General features: G+C 57.9%; 2 protein-coding genes across 3 annotated transcripts; both read left to right on the plus strand.

Moving 5' to 3' along the window:
• Positions 1-1,437: 1,437 nt before the first annotated feature.
• Positions 1,438-12,262, plus strand: bbs2 (Bardet-Biedl syndrome 2). Its single transcript, XM_057052603.1, is given in 19 exon segments — positions 1,438-1,688; positions 2,049-2,166; positions 2,446-2,673; positions 3,400-3,525; positions 3,597-3,659; positions 4,247-4,324; positions 4,410-4,514; positions 4,637-4,723; positions 4,807-4,942; positions 5,103-5,242; positions 7,252-7,378; positions 7,656-7,827; positions 8,624-8,753; positions 8,814-8,933; positions 9,222-9,359; positions 9,483-9,513; positions 9,516-9,595; positions 11,450-11,597; positions 11,766-12,262. Coding segments are annotated over 18 exon segments (2,133 nt in total). The 5' UTR covers positions 1,438-1,688; position 2,049; the 3' UTR covers positions 11,873-12,262.
• Positions 12,263-14,866: 2,604 nt separating this feature from the next.
• b3gnt9 (UDP-GlcNAc:betaGal beta-1,3-N-acetylglucosaminyltransferase 9) lies at positions 14,867-20,035 on the plus strand. 2 transcript variants are annotated; one of them, XM_057052702.1, is made up of 8 exons: positions 14,867-14,989; positions 15,602-15,697; positions 15,810-15,926; positions 16,596-16,706; positions 17,634-17,930; positions 18,656-18,897; positions 19,119-19,374; positions 19,441-20,035. In XM_057052702.1, the coding sequence occupies exons 2-8, from the start codon at positions 15,695-15,697 to the stop codon at positions 19,771-19,773; spliced, it is 1,359 nt and encodes a 452-aa protein (XP_056908682.1). In that variant the 5' UTR covers positions 14,867-14,989; positions 15,602-15,694; the 3' UTR covers positions 19,774-20,035. The 2 variants fall into 2 exon arrangements, with proteins under 2 accessions (XP_056908682.1, XP_056908683.1); XM_057052703.1 differs by lacking the exons at positions 15,810-15,926; positions 16,596-16,706.
• Positions 20,036-20,242: the final 207 nt, after the last annotated feature.

The following is a 20,242-nucleotide window of genomic DNA, read 5'->3' on the forward strand; positions in this document are numbered from 1 at the left end:
GCAAAGCAGAGGTGACGCAATACTTTGACTGATTAAGAGAAGATCCAAATTGGAAGGAGCCCGTCAGGACCAATCAGCCCATTTTGTAACATTTTGAATGTTTTGTAAATGTCTCGGTCCACATGTGCATTTTGTAGTCCTTTCTAGTTTGGGTTTAGCTGTTGCTACTGAGCCGCAGTATGCAGACATACAGGTAATAAAGCATTCTAACTGCACCGCCTGGTCCTGACTGCCCCACCTGGTCCTGACTGCCCCTCCTGGTCCTGACTGCCCCGCCTGGTCCTCTGACTGCCCCGCCTGGTCCCCTGACTGCCCCGCCTGGTCCCCTGACTGCCCCGCCTGGTCCTCTGACTGCCCCGCCTGGTCCTCTGACTGCCCCGCCTGGTCCTCTGACTGCCCCGCCTGGTCCTCTGACTGCCCCGCCTGGTCCTCTAACTGCACCGCCTGGTCCTCTCACTGCCCCGCCTGGTCCCCTGACTGCCCCTCCTGGTCCCCTGACTGCCCCTCCTGGTCCTCTGACTGCCCCGCCTGGTCCTCTGACTGCCCCGCCTGGTCCTGACTGCCCCGCCTGGTCCTGACTGCCCCTCCTGGTCCTCTGACTGCCCCGCCTGGTCCCCTGACTGCCCCGCCTGGTCCTCTGACTGCCCCGCCTGGTCCCCTGACTGCCCTGCCTGGTCCTGACTGCCCCGCCTGCCCCTCGGTGGTGCCTGCACATCTGCCTGCTGAGCTCCACAATCATCAGAACCAGCGTTCCTGACCCGGGAAAGTCCGAAACGGCTCCGCTGGAGCGACTCAACCTTGATTTCCCAGGTTCTTGATGTACGAGCAGGTTTCCCGTCTTGTAGGTCTAATAATAACGGGCTCAACACAACCGGGTTTATTTATTCTTGACGCTGGTTCTGGAGATGCCGATCAGAACCATGGCCCACTGGGCCCAGCTCAGACCTCTACCTCAAGTCCAGTACTGGTCCAGTAATTATCATCTTTGGAGACACCTCCTGGGAACCCTGGTGCAGGGCTGGTTCAGGCAGCTGTGGTAGGAAACACCTGGGAAGGTCACCTGGGGGGGGGGGGGGGCTGCTGTAGTGGACCGGAACATCTGCACCTCAAAGTGAGACACTTCAAAGGTGGTGGAGGAGGACTGAGCTACTGGACCGCTCACAACATCCCGGAGGTTTCACCGGAGCTACGGAACATCTGGGTCCCCTCGCATCCCGGGGGGGGGGGGGGGTTAGGCATCAGGGGACCCAGAACCATCAGGGGACCCAGAACCATCAGGGGACCCAGAACCATCAGGGGACCCAGAACCATCGGGACCCAGAACCATCGGGACCGAGAACCATCTGAGAACCATCAGACATTGAGCCATCAGCAGCCCTGAGTGACACCAGTTGGAGCCACATTCAGACTGGCCTCCTGTTGTTCGCGCACACGCGCACGCACACATACACACGCGTACACATCCATGCAGATATCTACGGGACTTTCTTGGCCGGTTATTTAGATGCTTCATGTTATTTTCTGCGCTCACCCGGAGGCTCTTATTTTGAAACGGACCTTCCGGGAGTGTTGTCCGGGGACTCGGTTCGGTCCATGGCTGCGGGTCCGAGCAGCGTTGTGGAAAGAGTTCTGCTCCTGAACAGGGTCGCTTAAGCTGAAGACAGTCAAACATCGCGGCTGAAGACGAGGTCTTGTTAACTTAGTTAGTTCTCAGTCTTCGTTACGGAATCGTCCATGTTAGCTTAGCTCATGCTAGCTAGCGGGATTCGGCTGCGTCGCGTTAAAACGAAATGTTTTACGGGTTATTTCGCTAACGTGTTGTGTTGTTTTTGTGTTGGACAAAGTTAAAGGTGTGTGTTCTGTGTTGTAGATGTTTACACTTGTTTAAACGGGTCAAACCAGCGACTGGGAGATTAGCTAGATGAAAAGCTTTAGCCTGCTGCTCTCTGTTGCTAGGCAACGGGACTCGGAAGGTAAAGCCGATAATAACATTAGCGCTGCCAAAGTTTGACTTTTCATCGGGACAAATGTGCGTCTGTCCTCGCCAGGATGTTGGTGCCGATCTTCACCCTGAAACTGAACCATAAGATCAACCCTCGCATGGTGGCGGTGGGGACATTCGATGGCGTCCACCCGTGTCTCACGGCGGCCACGCAGGCCGGGAAGGTGCGAGGACTCGTCCGTCACCGGTGTCCCTCCCTCCAGGACATGCTGGACACACGTCCCCTGGGGTGGGACACAGGACCGTCTCCTTTAGAACCACGAACCTGCTCTCTTAGGACAGAAACAACTTCCTGTCCAGTGAAATGAGTCTCTAGTTTGTGTCCTGTGATAAAGTGTCCTGACGTCCTTCCTGATAAAGTGTCCTGACGTCCTTCCTGATAAAGTGTCCTGACGTCCTTCCTGATAAAGTGTCCTGACGTCCTTCCTGTCTCTGCCGGGAAGGTCTTCATCCATAACCCTCATGTGCGCGGCCAGAGAGCGGCGGCCCACCGGCTGAGCCACAGCAGCCAGGACTCGGACGTCTGTCTCCTGAACATCAACCAGGGCGTCACCTGTCTGACGGCGGGACAGCTGGGACCCAGCACGGTGGGGGACACCCTGGTGGTGGGCTCCCAGACCAACCTGCTGGCCTACGATGTCCATGACAACGCTGACGTCTTCTACAAAGAGGTGGGTGGACTTCAGGTGCTGCTCGGGCTCTGCTCCTGGATCAGGGAGTGAGAAGGTTCTGCTGTCAGGGCGACCACAAGCTAACAATGAGCCGCACAGCGGCCCCTCGGGGGCCACGGGCCCCCTGCCCGGGCCCCCAAAGGTTGGGACTAAGACTCAGGGTTTCAGGCTCGTTCTGCTCCAGTTTAGGGGTCTTAAAGCTCCAGTTTAGGGGTCTTTCTGCTCCAGTTTAGGGGTCTTTCTGCTCCAGTTTAGGGGTCTTAAAGCTCCAGTTTAGGGGTCTTCATGCTCCAGTTTAGGGGTCTTCATGCTCCAGTTTAGGGGTCTTCATGCTCCAGTTTAGGGGTCTTTCTGCTCCAGTTGAGGGGTCTTAATGCTCCAGTTTAGGGGCCGTTCTGCTCCAGTTTAGGGGTCTTAATGCTCCAGTTTAGGGGTCTTTCTGCTCCAGTTTAGGGATCGTTCTGCTCCAGTTTAGGGGTCTTCATGCTCCAGTTTAGGGGTCTTTCTGCTCCAGTTTAGGGGTCATTTGCCAGCTTTCAGCACCTGCCTCCACCTGGAAGCTGCCAGGACCAGAGTCCTTTTACTCCTCTGGGAAAAAGCTAAAACATCTTGTAGATCTTGATGCTCTTCAGACGGACAGAGAGACAGAGACAGGCCTACGTATGCGCCGTTCTCCTGACTGTCCTGTGTGAACGCACCTGCGTGAACACACCTGTGTGTTTGCAGGTGGCGGACGGAGCCAATGCTGTCGTCCTGGGGACACTCGGGGACATTCCAGCTCCTCTGGCCATCATTGGAGGGAACTGCGCCCTGCAGGGCTTCGACTATGAGGGCAACGACCACCTGTGGACCGTAAGAACGTCCCTCTGCCTCTCTGACCTTCTGGTTGCGTCTGTACACAGGTAACTGTCCTTTCTTCTCAGGTAACCGGGGACAATGTCAGATCTCTGGTCCTCTGTGACTTCACAGGTGATGGAAAGAACGAGGTAACGTGTAAAGATTTAACCTGAACTCCAATATTCTGAAGGCTCCTCACAGTCTCTAATAATCCTGAAAATGAGCCGACAGCAGCAGACGGTCCCAGTAGGGTCCAGTAGGGTCCAGTGGGGTCGACTGGGATCATCTCAGATCATCTCAGATGGTCCCAGTAGGGTCCAGTAGGGTCCAGTAGGGTCTACTGGGATCATCTCAGATCATCTCAGATGGTCCCAGTAGGGTCTACTGGGATCATCTCAGATCATCTCAGATGGTCCCAGTAGGGTCCGGTAGGGTCTACTGGGATCATCTCAGATAGTCCCAGTAGGGTCCACTAGGGTCTACTGGAATCATCTCAGATCATCTCAGATGGTCCCAGTAGGGTCCAGTAGGGTCTACTGGGATCATCTCAGATCATCTCAGACGGTCCCAGTAGACCGTCTGGATGTCCTGGTCATGGGACCTGGGTCAAGGGTCTGCTAGTTGACTCTCAGCAGGAGGCTTCATCAGTTCTAGCTGACTGTTGGGGAGTTCCAGATGCTCTTCATGAAGACATTTGGAGCTTCAGTCACCTGGTTGTTGGTTGCCCCCCCCACAGCTGCTGGTCGGATCGGAGGACTTTGACATCCGAGTTTTTAAGGAAGACGAACTTGTGTCAGAGATGACTGAAAATGAGGTAGATGTTCAGCCACCATCTCCGCCCTTTGCTAACTTGCTACGCTAACGTGACCATCACCTGGTGTCGTGTGGTTCTCCTCCAGACCATCACGTCCCTCTGCCACATGCACGGCAGCAGGTTCGGCTACGCCTTGGCCAACGGCACCGTGGGAGTTTATGACCGAAGCTCTCGCTACTGGAGAATCAAGGTGCCGTTGATTTAGCTCCTCGTGTGGTCTCTGGAACTGTTGGCGTGGGTCTTTGGACCGGCGGCACCGCAGAAGCTGACCCGTTCCTTCAGAAGCTGACCCGTTCCTTCTCACCTCTGCAGTCCAAGAACCACGCCATGAGCATCCACGCCTTCGACCTGAACGCCGATGGAGTGGTGGAGCTCATCACCGGCTGGTCCAACGGGAAGGTGAGACCCACCTCGCGCTCCAGGCGCTCCGGGCGCTCCAGGTGCTCCGGACCCGCCTCTGACATCGGTCCCCTTCCTGCTAGATCGACGCTCGCAGCGACCGCACGGGCGAAGTCATCTTCAAAGACAACCTGCTGTCCTCTGTGGCTGGCGTGGTGGAGGGCGACTACCGGCTGGACGGCCAGCAGCAGCTCATCTGCACCTCCGTGGATGGAGAAGGTACCGTGGTGGGGTGGGCTCCTGGACCCTACCGCCACCCAGCTAACCCTAGCCCGGTCCTTTGATCTTGGCTGGGTTCCTGCCTGCTGGCATGAGGAGCTGGAAGCTTTGACTGCAGCACTGTGGTGTCGCTCAGGTGTGCCCACCTTGTCTGTTGTAGTCCGGGGTTACCTCCCAGCCAGCAAGGACCTCAGAGGGAACCTGATGGACTCCACGGCTGAGCAGGACCTCATCAGGGAGCTGAGCCAGCGCAAACGCAGCCTGTTGATGGAGCTCCGCAACTATGAAGACAACAGCAAGGTAACGGCAGGCAGACAGGTAGGCAGGCAGAGAGGCAGGCAGAGAGGCAGGCAGACAGAGAGGCAGACAGGCAGAGAGGCAGGCAGGCAGAGAGGCAGGCAGGCAGACAGGTAGGCAGGCAGACAGGTAGGCAGGCAGAGAGGTAGGCAGAAAGGCAGAGAGGCAGGCAGGCAGACAGGCAGGCAGACAGACAGGCAGGCAGGCAGACAGGTAGGCAGACAGGCAGGTAGGCAGAGAGGCAGGCAGACAGAGAGGCAGACAGGCAGAGAGGCAGGCAGGCAGGTAGGCAGAGAGGCAGGCAGACAGAGAGGCAGACAGGCAGAGAGGCAGGCAGGCAGAGAGGCAGGCAGGCAGACAGGTAGGCAGACAGACAGGTAGGTAGGCAGGCAGAGAGGTAGGCAGAAAGGCAGAGAGGCAGGCAGGCAGACAGGCAGGCAGACAGCAGGCAGGCAGACAGGTAGGCAGACAGGCAGGCAGGCAGGCAGGCAGGCAGAGAGGCAGGCAGACAGGCAGGCAGACAGGTAGGCAGACAGGCAGGCAGGTAGGCAGGCAGACAGGCAGGCAGGCAGACAGGCAGACAGACAGGCAGAGGCAGGCAGAGAGGCAGGTAGAGAGGCAGGCAGACAGGTAGGCAGACAGGCAGGCAGACAGGTAGGCAGACAGGTAGGCAGACAGGCAGGCAGACAGGTAGAGAGGCAGGCAGCGAGGCAGGCAGGCAGACAGGTAGGCAGGCAGACAGGTAGAGAGGCAGACAGGTAGAGAGGCAGGCAGACAGACAGGCAGGCAGAGAGGCAGGCAGGCAGACAGGTAGAGAGGCAGGCAGACAGGCAGGCAGACAGACAGAGGCAGGCAGACAGACAGGTAGGTAGGCAGACAGACAGGCAGGCAGGTAGGTAGGCAGGTAGAGAGGCAGGCAGGCAGACAGACAGGCAGAGAGGCAGACAGACAGGCAGGCAGGCAGGCAGACAGGTAGGCAGGCAGGTAGGCAGGCAGGTAGGTAGGCAGGCAGGCAGACAGGCAGGCAGGCAGGCAGGTAGGCAGACAGACAGGCAGAGAGGCAGGCAGGAAGATGCTGGCTGTAACTCCTGAGGAGCTGTGATGATCTCCATGTCATTGACCAAAGCTCAGCGTTCACCAACCAGAGCCACTCTTGTCCCTCTCTTGTCCCACTCTTGTCCCACTCTTGTCCCACTATTGTCCCACTATTGTCCCTCTCTTGTCCCTCTCTTGTCCCTCTCTTGTCCCACTCTTGTCCCTCTCTTGTCCCTCTCTTGTCCCTCTCTTGTCCCACTCTTGTCCCTCTCTTGTCCCTCTCTTGTCCCACTCTTGTCCCTCTCTTGTCCCACTCTTGTCCCTCTCTTGTCCCTCTCTTGTCCCTCTCTTGTCCCACTCTTGTCCCTCTCTTGTCCCACTCTGTGTCCCTCTCTTGTCCCTCTCTTGTCCCTCTCTTGTCCCTCTCTTGTCCCTCTCTTGTCCCTCTCTTGTCCCTCTCTTGTCCCACTCTTGTCCCTCTCTTGTCCCTCTCTTGTCCCTCTCTTGTCCCACTCTTGTCCCTCTCTTGTCCCACTCTTGTCCCTCTCTTGTCCCTCTCTTGTCCCTCTCTTGTCCCACTCTTGTCCCTCTCTTGTCCCTCTCTTGTCCCTCTCTTGTCCCTCTCTTGTCCCACTCTTGTCCCTCTCTTGTCCCTCTCTTGTCCCTCTCTTGTCCCACTCTTGTCCCTCTCTTGTCCCACTCTTGTCCCACTCTTGTCCCTCTCTTGTCCCTCTCTTGTCCCACTATTGTCCCTCTCTTGTCCCACTCTTGTCCCTCTCTTGTCCCACTCTTGTCCCACTCTTGTCCCACTCTTGTCCCTCTCTTGTCCCACTATTGTCCCTGTCTTGTCCCACTCTTGTCCCTCTCTTGTCCCACTCTTGTCCCTCTCTTGTCCCTCTCTTGTCCCTCTCTTGTCCCTCTCTTGTCCCTCTCTTGTCCCTCTCTTGTCCCTCTCTTGTCCCCCGTCTCTCTTCCAGTGTGTGTCGGACTCAGACGGGATGGGCTTCATACCAGCCAACACTCAGCTGCAGACGGCTCTGGCAGTGAGACCTGCCACCCTGGTCCAGAAGGCCCACGTGGAGCTCAGCATCTCAACACCCAACGGTAGCAACCCTGTTCTGGGGTTGAGGGTGACGGCGTGCTAACGCTCAGGCGTGCTAACGCTCAGGCGTGCTAACGCTAAGGCGTGCTAACGCTCAGGCGTGCTAACGCTCAGGCGTGCTACCGCTCAGGCGTGCTAAGGCGTGCTACCGCTCAGGCGTGCTAAGGCGTGCTAACGCTAAGGCGTGCTAAGGCGTGCTAACGCTCAGGCGTGCTAAGGCGTGCTAACGCTCAGGCGTGCTAACGCTAAAGCGTGCTAACCATGACCCTCCTCCTGCAGAGACAATCATCCGTGCGGTGCTCATCTTCGCTGAGGGGATCTTTGAGGGGGAGAGTCATGTTGTCCACCCAAGTGCCCAGAACCTCTCAGGCTGTGTCAAAGTCCCCATCATCCCTCCCAAAGACATCCCAGTAGACCTTCACATCAAAGCTTTTGTTGGAGGGAAATCCAGGTAGGACAACTGCTGCTCAGCAAGTTCTCCTCAGGTGGTCCGCAGGCTCCCTCAGGTGGTCCGCAGGCTCCCCTCAGGTGGTCAGCAGGCTCCCTCAGGTGGTCAGCAGGCTCCCTCAGGTGGTCAGCAGGCTCCCCTCAGGTGGTCAGCAGGCTTCCTCATGGTCAGCAGGCTCCCTGAGGTGGTCAGCAGGCTTCCTCAGGTGGTCAGCAGGCTCCCTCAGGTGGTCAGCAGGCTCCCTCAGGTGGTCAGCAGGCTCCCTCAGGTGGTCCGCAGGCTCCCTCAGGTGGTCAGCAGGCTCTCCTCAGGTGGTCAGCAGGCTCCCTCAGGTGGTCAGCAGCTCCCTCAGGTGGTCAGCAGGCCCCCTCAGGTGGTCCGCAGGCTCCCTCAGGTGGTCAGCAGGCTCCCTCAGGTGGTCCGCAGGCTCCCCTCAGGTGGTCGCAGGCTCCCTCAGGTGGTCCGCAGGCTCCCTCAGTGGTCAGCAGGCTCCCTCAGGTGGTCAGCAGGCCCCCTCAGGTGGTCCGCAGGCTCCCTCAGGTGGTCCGCAGGCTTCCTCAGGTGGTCAGCAGGCTCCCTCAGGTGGTCCGCAGGCTCCCCTCAGGTGGTCAGCAGGCTCTCCTCAGGTGGTCAGCAGGCTCCCTCAGGTGGTCAGCAGGCTCCCTCAGGTGGTCAGCATGAGTCTGTGTGGGCTCCTCCACCACCAACGCAGACACCTCAGGTCCACGGTGGTGGAGCGGCTCAGCTCCGACCCGCCTGACCTTGAAGTGACCTCCTCCTTCTCCATGTTCCTCCCCAGCACGCAGTTCCACGTGTTTGAAATCACTCGTCAGCTTCCTCGTTTCTCCATGTACGACTTCACAGCTGAGGCCACAGCTGCCCCCCCCTCTGGATGGGTGACCTTCAGCATCAACGACCGGCCACAGCGGGTAGCCCCCCCCCCCCCCCCAGTGCTGCCCTGCTCGTTGGTCACGCGTGTTTGTCTGCAGGTGGTCATGTGGTTAAATCAGAACTTCCTGCTGCCAGAGGGAGTCGACAGCACCGAGGTGACCTTCAGTTCCCTCAGAGGTCAAGGACTTCTGTCCATCAGCATGGCCAGCAGTGGACAGGTAAACCTGTCTGTGTCTGTGTGCGTGTGTCTGTGTGCGTGTGTGTCTGTGTGTGTGTGTGTGTGTGTGAGGGTGTGTGTGTGTGTGTGTGTGTGAGGGTGTGTGTGTGTGTCTGTGTGTCTGTGTGTCTGTGTGTCTGTGTGTGTGTGAGGGTGTGTGCGTGTGTCTGTGTGTGTGTGTTGTGTGTGTGTGTGTGTGTGTGTGTGTGTGTGTGTGTGTGTGTGGGAGGGTGTGTGTGTGGGAGGTCCCAGCATGAGGACAGGGGTCATGATCTGCTGTGGCCCTCAGGTCACCCTGAGGACCGATGACATTGACCTGGCAGGAGACCTGGTCCAGTCTCTGGCCTCCTTCCTGGCCGTAGACGACCTGTCAGCAGAAGCAGATTTCCCAGGATACTTTGAGGAGCTCCGCACGACACTGGTGGAGGTGAAGGGGGACTTCCTGCTCAGCTTACTGGCCTTCCTCTCCTCTTCTGGACCACGTTGGTCCTTTCAGGGGCTTTTGTTGCCTTTCTGAAGTGTTGAAACTCCAAATTCTAACCCCAACCAGGTGGATGAGTTCCACTCGGTCCACCAGAAGCTAATGCAGCCATGGCTGACCACTCCAACCACATCAGGAACCTGCTGGTGCAGGCGGAGGACGCTCGCCTCATGGACGACATGTGGGTGAATTGGTGAATAGAGGGTAGGGGGTTAGAGGGTTAGGGTTAGAGGGTTAGGGGTTAGGGGTTAGGGTTAGAGGGTTCAGGGGTTAGAGGGGTAGGGGGTTAGAGGGTTAGGTTAGAGGGTTCGGGGTTCGCTGGTTCGGGTTCGAGGGTTCGGGGGTTCGAGGGTTCGGGTTCGAGGGTTCGGGTTTGCGGTTCGGGTTCGCGGGTTCGGGGTTCGCGGGTTCGGGGTTCGGTTCGGGGTTCGCGGGTTCGGGTTCGCGGGTTCGGTTCGGGTTCGCGGGTTCGGGTTCGGGGTTCGCGGTTCGGGTTCGCGGTTCGCGGGTTCGGGTTCGGGGTTCGGGTTCGGGTTCGGGTTCGGGTTCGCGGTTTGGGGGTTCGGGTTCGCGGGTTCGGGTTTCGGGTCTGCGGGTTCGGGTTCGCGGTTCGGGGGTTCGGGTTCGCGGGTTCGGGGTTCGGTTCGCGGTTCGGGTTCGCGGGTTCCGCGGGTTCGGGGTTCGCGGGTTAGGGGTTCGGGTTCGCGGGTTCGGGTTCGGGTTCGGGTTCGGGTTCGGGGTTCGCGGGTTCGGGGTTCGCGGTTCGGGGTTCGCGGGTTCGGGGTTCGCGGGTTCGGTTCGCGGGTTCGCGGGTTCGGGTTCGCGGGTTCGGGGTTCGCGGGTTCGGGTTCGCGGGTTCGGGGTTCGCGGGTTCGGGGTCGCGGGTTCGGGGTTCGGGTTCGGGGTTCGCGGGTTCGCGGGTTCGGGGTTCGGGTTCGCGGGTTCGGGGTTCGCGGGTTAGCGGGTTCGGGTTCGCGGTTTTGGGGTTCGCGGGTTGGGGTTCGCGGGTTGGGGTTCGCGGGTTCGGGTTCGCGGTTCGGGTTCGCGGGTTCGGGTTCGGGGTTCGGGTTCGGGTTCGGGTTAAGGGTTCGGGTTCGCGGGTTCGGGTTCGCGGGTTCGGGTTGGGTTCGGGTTCGCGGGTTCGCGGTTCGCGGTTCGCGGTTCGGGGTTCGGGGTTCGCGGGTTCGCGGGTTCGGGTTCGCGGTTCGGGTTCGCGTTCGCGGTTCGCGGGTTCGGGTTCGCGGTTCGGGTTCGGGTTCGCGGTTCGGGTTCGGGGTTCGCGGTTCGGGTTCGCGGTTCGCGGTTCGCGGTTCGGGTTCGCGGGTTCGGGGTTCGGGTTCGCGGGTTCGGGTTCGCGGTTCGCGGGTTCGGGTTCGGGGTTCGCGGGTTCGGGTTCGCGGTTCGCGGGTTCGGGGTTCGCGGGTTCGCGGGTTCGGGTTCGCGGTTCGGGGTTCGGGGTTCGGTTCGCGGGTTCGGGTTCGCGGGTTCGGGGTTCGCGGGTTCGGGGTTCGCGGGTTCCGGGTTCGCGGGTTCGCGGGTTCGGGTTCGCGGTTCGCGGGTTCGGGTTCGGGGTTCGCGGTTCGGGGTTCGCGGTTCGCGGGTTCGGGGTTCGCGGTTCGCGGGTTCGGGTTCGCGGGTTCGGGGTTCGGGTTGCGGTTCGCGTTCGGGGTTCGCGGTTCGGTTCGGGTTAGCGGGTTCGGGTTCGCGGGTTCGGGGTTCGCGGGTTCGGGTTCGCGGGTTCGCGGGTTCGGGTTCGGGTTCGGGTTCGGGTTCGCGGTTCGCGGGTTCGGGGTTCGCGGTTCGGGGGTTCGGGTTCGGGGTTCGGTTTCGGGGTTCGCGGTTCGGGGTTCGTTTCGCGGGTTCGCGGGTTCGGGTTCGGGTTCGGGTCGCGGGTTCGGGTTCGCGGTTTGGGTTCGAGGTTTCGAGCGGGTTAGGGTTCGGGTTCGGGTTCGGGTTCGAGGGTTCGGGGTTAGGGTCTGCTGTCCCCATCTGCTCTGTTGCAGTTGTTTCTTCTTCTTCCCTCCCCCTCTGCCGACCGATCGATGAAGAAGCGCTACAGAGAGCTGTACCATCTCAACAGGGACCTGATCAACGAGTATAAGATCCGCTCAAACAACCACAACGCTCTGCTGGCCTGCCTCAAGGCCGTCAACCAGGCCATCCAGAGAGCTGGTCGCCTGCGAGGTACGTTCCAGCTCGGTTCAGAACCAAGAAGGTCCAACAGTGCTGAAGCTCAGCTTTTAGTGACTCCACAATGGGAGAGCAGGGTTCCATGTTTCACCTTTAACCTTTGGGTCGGAACAGCAGCAGTAACTAACCCTAACTAACCCTAACCCTGCTTCATCTCCTCAGTGGGCAAACCCAAGAACCAAGTCATCTCCTGCTGCCGGGACGCCATCAAGAGCAACAACATCAACGCCCTGTTCAGAGTCATGAGAGGCGGCACCGCGTCCTCCTGAAGAGGGGCGGCCGGACGGACCAGTGTTTAGAATGAAGTAACCTCCCCAGAACACGGCCTCTCCGTCTCCATGGCGATTGTGAAAGAGGCGGAGACGTGTGAAGGCATCAACCAGTTGTAGTTTATGGTTTGGCTGTGGTTTCTCACTCCTCCTGGCAGCAGCTCCTGCTGACTCACACTGAAATGTTCCCGGCAGCCTTCCTGGAAACCTGGAATCGCTCCAAACACAGAGATGTGCGTTGCATCGGGACCATCTGGAGGAGTCAGGACTTAGGGTTAGGTTAGGTTAGGACCCTAACCCCAACCCTCTAACCCCAACCCTCTAACCCCAACCCTCTAACCCTAACCCTCTAACCCTAACCCTAACCCTCTAACCCCAACCCTCTAACCCTAACCCTCTAACCCTAACCCTCTAACCCTAACCCTAACCCTCTAACCCTAACCCCCTAACCCCCTAACCCCCTAACACCCTAACCCCAACCCTCTAACCCCAACCCTCTAACCCCAACCCTCTAACCCCAACCCTAACCCTCTAACTCTAACCCTAACCCTCTAACCCCAACCACCCTCTAACCCCAACCCTCTAACCCTACCCCCAACCCTCTAACCCTAACCCTCTAACCCTAACCCCACCCTCTACCCCAACCCTAACCCCCTAACCCTAACCCCCTAACCCTACCCTCTAACCCTAACCCTAACCCTCTAACCCCACCCCTAACCCCCTAACCCCCTAACACCCTAACCCCAACCCTCTAACCCCAACCCTCTACCCCAACCCTCTAACCCCAACCCTAACCCTCTAACCCTAACCCTCTAACCCCAACCCTCTACCCCCACCCTCTAACCCTAACCCCAACCCTCTAACCCTAACCCTCTAACCCTAACCCCAACCCTCTACCCCAACCCTAACCCCCTAACCCTAACCCCCTAACCCTAACCCTCTAACCCTCTAACCCTAACCCTAACCCTCTAACCCTAACCCTCTAACCCTAACCCTCTAACTCTAACCCTAACCTCTAACCCTAACCCTAACCCTCTAACCCTCTAACCCTAACCCCCCCTAACCCTAACCCTCTAACCTCTAACCACAACCCTCTAACCCTAACCCTCTAACCCTAACCCTCTAACCCAACCCTAACCCTAACCCTACCCTCTAACTCTAACCCTAACCCCTAACCCTAACCCTCTAACCCTCTAACCACAACCCTCTAACCCTAACCCTAACCCTCTACCACAACCCTCTAACCCTAACCCTCTAACTCTAACCTAACCCTCTAACCCTCTAACCCTAACCCTCTAACCCTAACCCTCTAACCCTAACCCTAACCCCCCTAACCCTAACCCCCTAACCCTAACCCCTAACCCTAACCCTCTAACCCTAACCCTCTAACCCTAACCCCAACCCTCTACCCCAACCCTCTAACCCCAACCCTCTAACCCCAACCCTAACCTCTAACCCTAACCCTCTAACCCCAACCACCCTCTAACCCCAACCCTCTAACCCTACCCCCAACCCTCTAACCCTAACCCTCTAACCCTAACCCCAACCCTCTAACCCCAACCCTAACCCCCTAACCCTAACCCCAACCCTAACCCTCTAACCCTCTAACCCTAACCCTAACCCTCTAACCCTCTAACCTAACCCTCCTAACCCCTCAACCCTAACCCTCTAACCCTAACCCTCTAACCAACCCTAACCCTCTAACCCTAACCCCCTAACCCTCTAACCCTCTAACCTCTAACCCTAACCCCCTAACCCTAACCTCTAACCTCTAACCACAACCCTCTAACCCTAACCCTCTAACCCTAACCCTCTAACCCAACCCTAACCCTAACCCTAACCCTCTAACTCTAACCCTACCCCTAACCCTAACCCTCTAACCCTCTAACCACACCCTCTAACCCTAACCCTAACCCTCTAACCACACACCCTCTAACCCTAACCCTCTAACTCTAACCTAACCCTCTAACCCTCTAACCCTAACCCTCTAACCCTAACCCTCTAACCCTAACCCTAACCCTCTAACCCTAACCCCCTAACCCTAACCCTCTAACCCTAACCCTCTAACCCTAACCCTCTAACCCTAACCCCCTAACCCTCTAACCCTAACCCTCTAACCCTAACCCTCTAACCCTCTAACCCTAACCCTAACCCCCTAACCCTAACCCTCTAACCCTAACCCTCTAACCCTCTAACCCTAACCCTCTAACCCTAACCCTAACCCTCTAACCCTAACTTCTAACTCCAAGTCCTACTCAGCCTGTAGCTTAGCCTCGTTCTCCAGAGCTGCATTAGCAGTAGCAACAGTCTTTAGCATATTTGCAGAGGAGACCTCTGAGTGTTGTTGAGTGTTTATTGGTAGTAAACGATCCGCTTGCTTCTCCTTAATCTTCTCCGGGTTCTTCTCATGTTCTTCCTCTTCTTCCACCTTCACATGTGGACGTTCCGTCTTGTAGACTGCTGACGTTGTGATTATCAAAGCTGAACATCTGCTTTGATGGGTCCAGGACTCTTCCTCCTCCTCTTCCTCAGTTGCTGTGTTGGCATCTGGCTTCAGGCCACGCCCCTCTCGGGTCACGTGGCCAAACTGTGGGGTGCTGCGTTCAGTGGTCCTGGGATATAGTGGTTCCCTCGTCTCTGATGGGCAAACTTCAATAAAACGATGGTTTAGAAACTACACGCATTTCTCCTTCTTTTGTGCTTTGATAGGAAGTGATGTCATTTATAAAAGAACAGCCATTACTGAGCTGTGGCCTGCGTGAAAGACTTTATCATTGGATTCATGCTAATCATTTTTCTTTGTCAAGTTCTTTGTATCTTTTTTTTATCCAACCGACTCTGATCCGCAACCAGCAGGAAATCACGCAGGTGCGATAAAAACCACGTGTTCACGTGCGCGTTTAGTCCTTTAAACGTCATCGTGATTTTGCGGCTACTTCAAAACCGCTATAATTTCCGACAGACCTGAAGGCCTCACGGGGAGCCTCGGGCCGCAGAGGTTCGGAATGAGTTCTCCCCAGACCTTCAGATGCAGATGTGCCCCCCCAGATGCAGATGTGCCCCCCCCAGCTGCTGGACACCCTGGCGTGGTCGTGAACACCGCGAACATCGACTGCGGTGAGTTCCATCACGCAACCTCGTGATGGTTTAACTGAGCAGAGACGCGTGAAACTTTTGGACCGACGCATCAGACACTCATGGACACCAGGACAGAGTGTTCCGAGAGGGCTGATGGCTCGGTCCGGTTCCGAGAGGGCTGATGGCTCGGTCCGGTTCCGAGAGGGCTGATGGCTCGGTCCGGTTCCGAGAGGGCTGATGGCTCGGTCCGGGTTAGGCTTTAAAATTGGCTTTAAAGCAGATCGCGCGCGCACACACACACACTTCAACTAAATGTCAGTAAAGTAACGAGGGCTCAGTTTTCTCTTGTTAACTATCACGACTGAAGTAGCTGAGTAATAAAACCATTATTACATGTAGTAAAGGCAGAGTCCGCGTGCGTGTTTCATGTCCGCTGTCTCCAGTCATTCAGCGAAGGCTGAGCTTCCAAACGTCCCTGAACACATCACTGCTCATGTCGGGGCGGGTCAGTGAACGCACCATGGCTGACTGCTGGTTACTGACTGCTGGTTACTGACTGCTGGTTACTGACTGCTGGTTACTGACTGGTGAGCTGAGGCTCCACAACAGTCACATGTGCAGACAAACATCTGCTTTCATCTGGTTTCCCAGCATCCTCTTCTGCAGAAGGTGAGGAGGGATGAGCACCTGAACATGGTGGACACACAACGCTGCTTCCTGTCTGCATAGAAGCTCGTCCACGTGATGGTGAGTGTCAGAGTCCAGAGAGACAGACAGGCAGGCAGAGAGACAGACAGGCAGGCAGAGAGACAGGCAGGCAGGTAAAGGGCAGCAGGAAGTGACGTCATGGCTGTTCCAGGCGCCGCTGCTGCTCAGGAGGCTGCTGGGCCTCAGGAGGCTCCTCCATGTGAAGGCAGACGTGATGGTGACGCTGCTGCTGCTGCTGCTGCTCTGTCTGCTGCTCTACATCCGCCAGGTAACAGCACCTCCACCAACATCTGCTCCCTCCAACATCTGCTCACCACCAACATCTGCTCACCTCCAACATCTGCTCACCTCCAACATCTGCTCCCTCCAACATCTGCTCCCTCCAACATCTGCTCCCTCCAACATCTGCTCCCTCCAACATCTGCTCCCTCCAACATCTGCTCCCTCCAACATCTGCTCCCTCCAACATCTGCTCACCACCAACATCTGCTCCCTCCAACATCTGCTCCCTCCAACATCTGCTCACCTCCACCATCTGCTCCCTCCAACATCTGCTCCCTCCAACATCTGCTCCCTCCAACATCTGCTCACCTCCAACATCTGCTCACCTCCAACATCTGCTCCCTCCAACATCTGCTCCCTCCAACATCTGCTCCCTCCAACATCTGCTCCCTCAACATCTGCTCCCTCCAACATCTGCTCACCTCCAACATCTGCCTCACCTCCACCATCTGCTCACCTCCAACATCTGCTCACCTCCACCATCTGCTCCCTCCAACATCTGCTCCCTCCAACATCTGCTCCCTCCAACATCTGCTCCCTCCACCATCTGCTCCCTCCAACATCTGCTCCCTCCAACATCTGCTCACCTCCACCATCTGCTCCCTCCAACATCTGCTCCCCCCACCCCCCACACACCTGTCGGCCTCCTGCTCAGGTCGCCCTCTCTGGCTGGGACTCACCTGCCTGGAAGATGCAGCTCCACAGCTCCACCAGCTCCAGCAGGACGCTCCTGGGGACCGGAGGGGACAGAGGAGCGATCCTGGAGGTGGGTGTGTGTGTGTGTGGGTGTGGGTGTGTGTGTGTGGGTGTGGTGTGTGTGTGTGGGTGTGGGTGTGTGTGTGTGGTGTGGGTGTGGGTGTGTGGGTGTGTGTGTGCGTGTATGTGTGTGGGTGTGTGTGCGTGTATGTGTGTGGGTGTGTGTGTGTGCGTGTATGTGTGTGTGTGTGTGTGTGCGTGTGTGTGTGTGTGTGTGTGGGTGTGTGTCTGTCTCTCTGCCTGTCTCTCTCTCTCTCTGCCTGTCTCTCTCTCTCTCTCTCTGTCTCTCTGCCTCTCTGCCTGTCTCTCTCTCTGCCTGTCTCTCTCTCTCTGTCTCTCTGCCTGTCTCTCTCTCTCTCTGTCTCTCTGCCTGTCTCTCTCTCTCTGCCTGTCTCTCTCTCTGCCTGTCTCTCTGCCTGTCTCTCTCTCTCTCTGTCTCTCTGCCTGTCTGTCCACACTATCCACTGATTGGATGGATCATGGCTGGAGGGATGATCAATCCCAGCTGCAGTTAGCATTAGCATTAGCTTTGTGGGAGGCCTACTGGGGCGTAGACCTGGATCTGGGCCCTTCCGCCCCCATAAGGGCGCAGACCTGGATCTGGCCCTTCCGCCCCCATAAGGGCGCAGGCCTGGATCTGGGCCCTTCTGCCCCCATAAGGGCGCAGGCCTGGATCTGGGCCCTTCTGCCCCCATAAGGGCGTAGACCTGGATCTGGGCCCTTCCGCCCCCATAAGGGCGCAGGCCTGGATCTGGGCCCTTCCGCCCCCATAAGGGCGCAGGCCTGGATCTGGGCCCTACTGCCCCCATAAGGTAGCAGCAGAACCTGCTTCTCCACAGCTGGAGGCTCCACTCGGACCTCTGAGGGTGGACGTGTCCCCAGGGTTTGTGTGTGGGCGCCTTTGATGTGGTGTCTTTGATGTCTTTGCTCCTCCCAGCGTCCTGCCAGACCGTCTCTGTCCCAGCTGCCTCCCTGCAAACCTCAGCCAAAGTCCAGCCGCCTCCAGTCCAAGCTGCAGCTGAGATCCAAGAAGAAGAGGAGGAGCGGCGCCACCGTGAGTCCGGCTCCGCCCACGCCGCCCACCTTCGACTTCAAGAGCTACGTGAGAGACAAGGACAACAGAGACTTCAGGCTGATCATCGACCAGCCGGACAAGTGTCCCCTGGACGGCTCTGCTGCCCCCTACATGCTGATCGCCGTCAAGTCTGAGGCGGCAGATTTTGATAAACGCCAGGTAACCTCTGGGTCTGGGTCTGGCTCTGGCTCTGGCTCTGGGTCACCTCTCTGACTTTGTCCTCTTAGACCAGCACCTGGAGGAGGAGGCGGAGCAGAACGGAGCCAGTCAGGGTCATCTGTTCTGGGTCAGGGTCATCCGTTCTGGTCAGGGTCATCCGTTCTGGTCAGGGTCATCCGTTCTGGTCATCCGTTCTGGTTCAGGGTCATCCGTTCCAGGTCATCCGTTCTGGTCAGGGTCATCCGTTCCAGGTCATCCGTTCTGGTCAGGGTCATCCGTTCCAGGTCATCCGTTCTGGGTCATCCGTTCTGGGTCAGGGTCATCCGTTCTGGTTCAGGGTCATCCGTTCTGGTCATCCGTTCTGGGTCAGGGTCATCCGTTCTGGGTCATCCGTTCTGGGTCAGGGTCATCCGTTCTGGTTCAGGGTCATCCGTTCCAGGTCATCCGTTCTGGGTCAGGGTCATCCGTTCTGGGTCATCCGTTCTGGGTCAGGGTCATCCGTTCTGGGTCAGGGTCATCCGTTCCAGGTCATCCGTTCTGGGTCATCCGTTCTGGTTCAGGTCTTTCAGGTGTCACACTCACGCCCAGACTGGCTGGAGGAGGGGGGTCAGAACCATTGGCGATGGGTCGATGGTGCTCAGATGCTGTAGAGCCTCTGGTTCCGTCACGTATCCTAAATGTTGAATGAAGTCTTGACCAGAACCTCTTTGCTGATTATTGGTCAGGTTGTCCGTGGAACGTGGGGCAGGGAAGGAATCTTCAGGGACGGTTTGTCCATTCGGACCATTTTCCTGCTGGGTGCCCCCAAGAACCGGACTGGGTTTCCTCTGTGGGACCAGCTCCTGACCTACGAGAGCCGGACCTTTCAGGACATCCTGCTGTGGGACTTTGACGACACGTTCTTCAACCTGACGCTGAAGGAGACCCACTTCCTGAAGTGGGTCAACAGCAGCTGCCCCGGTGTCAGGTGGGTGTGTGAGCGGGACGCTGGCTCCGGACCCGGTCCTCATGGACCCGGTCCTCATGGACCTCTGTGTCTGTGGTCACACTGGCTCCGGACCCGGTCCTCATGGACCCGGTCCTCATGGACCTCTGTGTCTGTGGTCACACTGGCTCCGGACCCGGTCCTCGTGGACCCGGTCCTCGTGGACCCGGTCCTCATGGACCTCTGTGTCTGTGCTCCTGCAGGTTCATCTTCAAAGGAGATGCGGACGTCTACGTGAACGTGGAGAACATTCTGGAGATGCTGCAGGGCCAAAAACCCGACCAGGACTTCTTCGTTGGCGACATCATCGTCAACGCCAAACCCATTCGCCGGCGAAGTTCCAAGTATTACGTCCCGGAGTTCATCTACGGCGTGGCGCTGTACCCCAACTACGCCGGCGGGGGCGGGTTCGTCATGTCGGGCTTCACGGCCCGGAGACTCAGCTCGGCCTGCGACCAGGTGCTGCTCGGCTGGAGGTCCGGCTGTGGTCCAGGGCCTTTGACTGACGCCTGTTCTCACCTGCAGGTGGAGCTCTTCCCCATCGATGACGTGTTCCTGGGAATGTGCCTTCAGCTGATCGGCCTCAAACCGTCCCGGCACCAGGGCTTCCGGACCTTTGGAATCCCGCGGCCGTCGGCGGCGCCGCACCTTCAGACCTTTGATCCCTGCTTCTACAGGGATCTCATGGTGGTCCACAGCCTCAGTGTTCCTCAGATCTGGCTCATGTGGAACCTGCTGCACGACCCCAAACTCAGCTGCCACAACAGGACCAGTCCGACCTCTTGGCCCTTCAGGTGGAGGAGAGGACCGGGAGGGGGGGCGGACTATGCTGACAAGGAGGTGTTTGTCACCCATTAGCGGGTCTCAGGTCCAGAGATCTGCAGGGATCTGGTGGTTCTGTTAGTCGGGCCAAAGGAACCAGCTCTTCAGGCTTGGGATGTGGTCCAGCGGTGGACTGGCTGTCCTCCAGCCGCCACATCGTCTCCTGGGGCTTCATTTGGCAGGTCTAAACTGTGAGGGTGGGTCCAAAACGGTTGGGTCCAAAACGGTTCTGGTTTTTCTGTGTCAGTTCGTCTTTCTTTGATGCTCCGCTTGAAATTAAAGAGTCTGGAACTTTGAATGTGTCGCTTCATCCTGTTGGGGCAGATGTTGAGGTAACCTGGTTCTGCCCCCAGCCGTGACCTCCATGACCCCGAGGACGGGTCCATTTCATCTCCTGGGGTCCTGCATGATTAGTTTAGTTCTGATTCTGGTTTCATGTCAGAGCGCAGCAGATGTTCCTTCTGGTACCTGGATCTGGACCGTCTGGGTCCTTCACCTGGTCACC

This window comes from Takifugu flavidus, chromosome 13 (assembly GCF_003711565.1).
Source record: "Takifugu flavidus isolate HTHZ2018 chromosome 13, ASM371156v2, whole genome shotgun sequence".
Lineage (NCBI taxonomy): Eukaryota > Metazoa > Chordata > Actinopteri > Tetraodontiformes > Tetraodontidae > Takifugu > Takifugu flavidus.

Excerpts from the sequence above, each read along its gene's own strand:
- b3gnt9 (XM_057052702.1), top strand. Across the intron at positions 16,707-17,633 it reads ACAGAGGAGCGATCCTGGAG|CGTCCTGCCAGACCGTCTCT; the intron begins GTGGGTGTGTGT and ends TGCTCCTCCCAG. Across the intron at positions 18,898-19,118 it reads AGCAGCTGCCCCGGTGTCAG|GTTCATCTTCAAAGGAGATG; the intron begins GTGGGTGTGTGA and ends GTGCTCCTGCAG.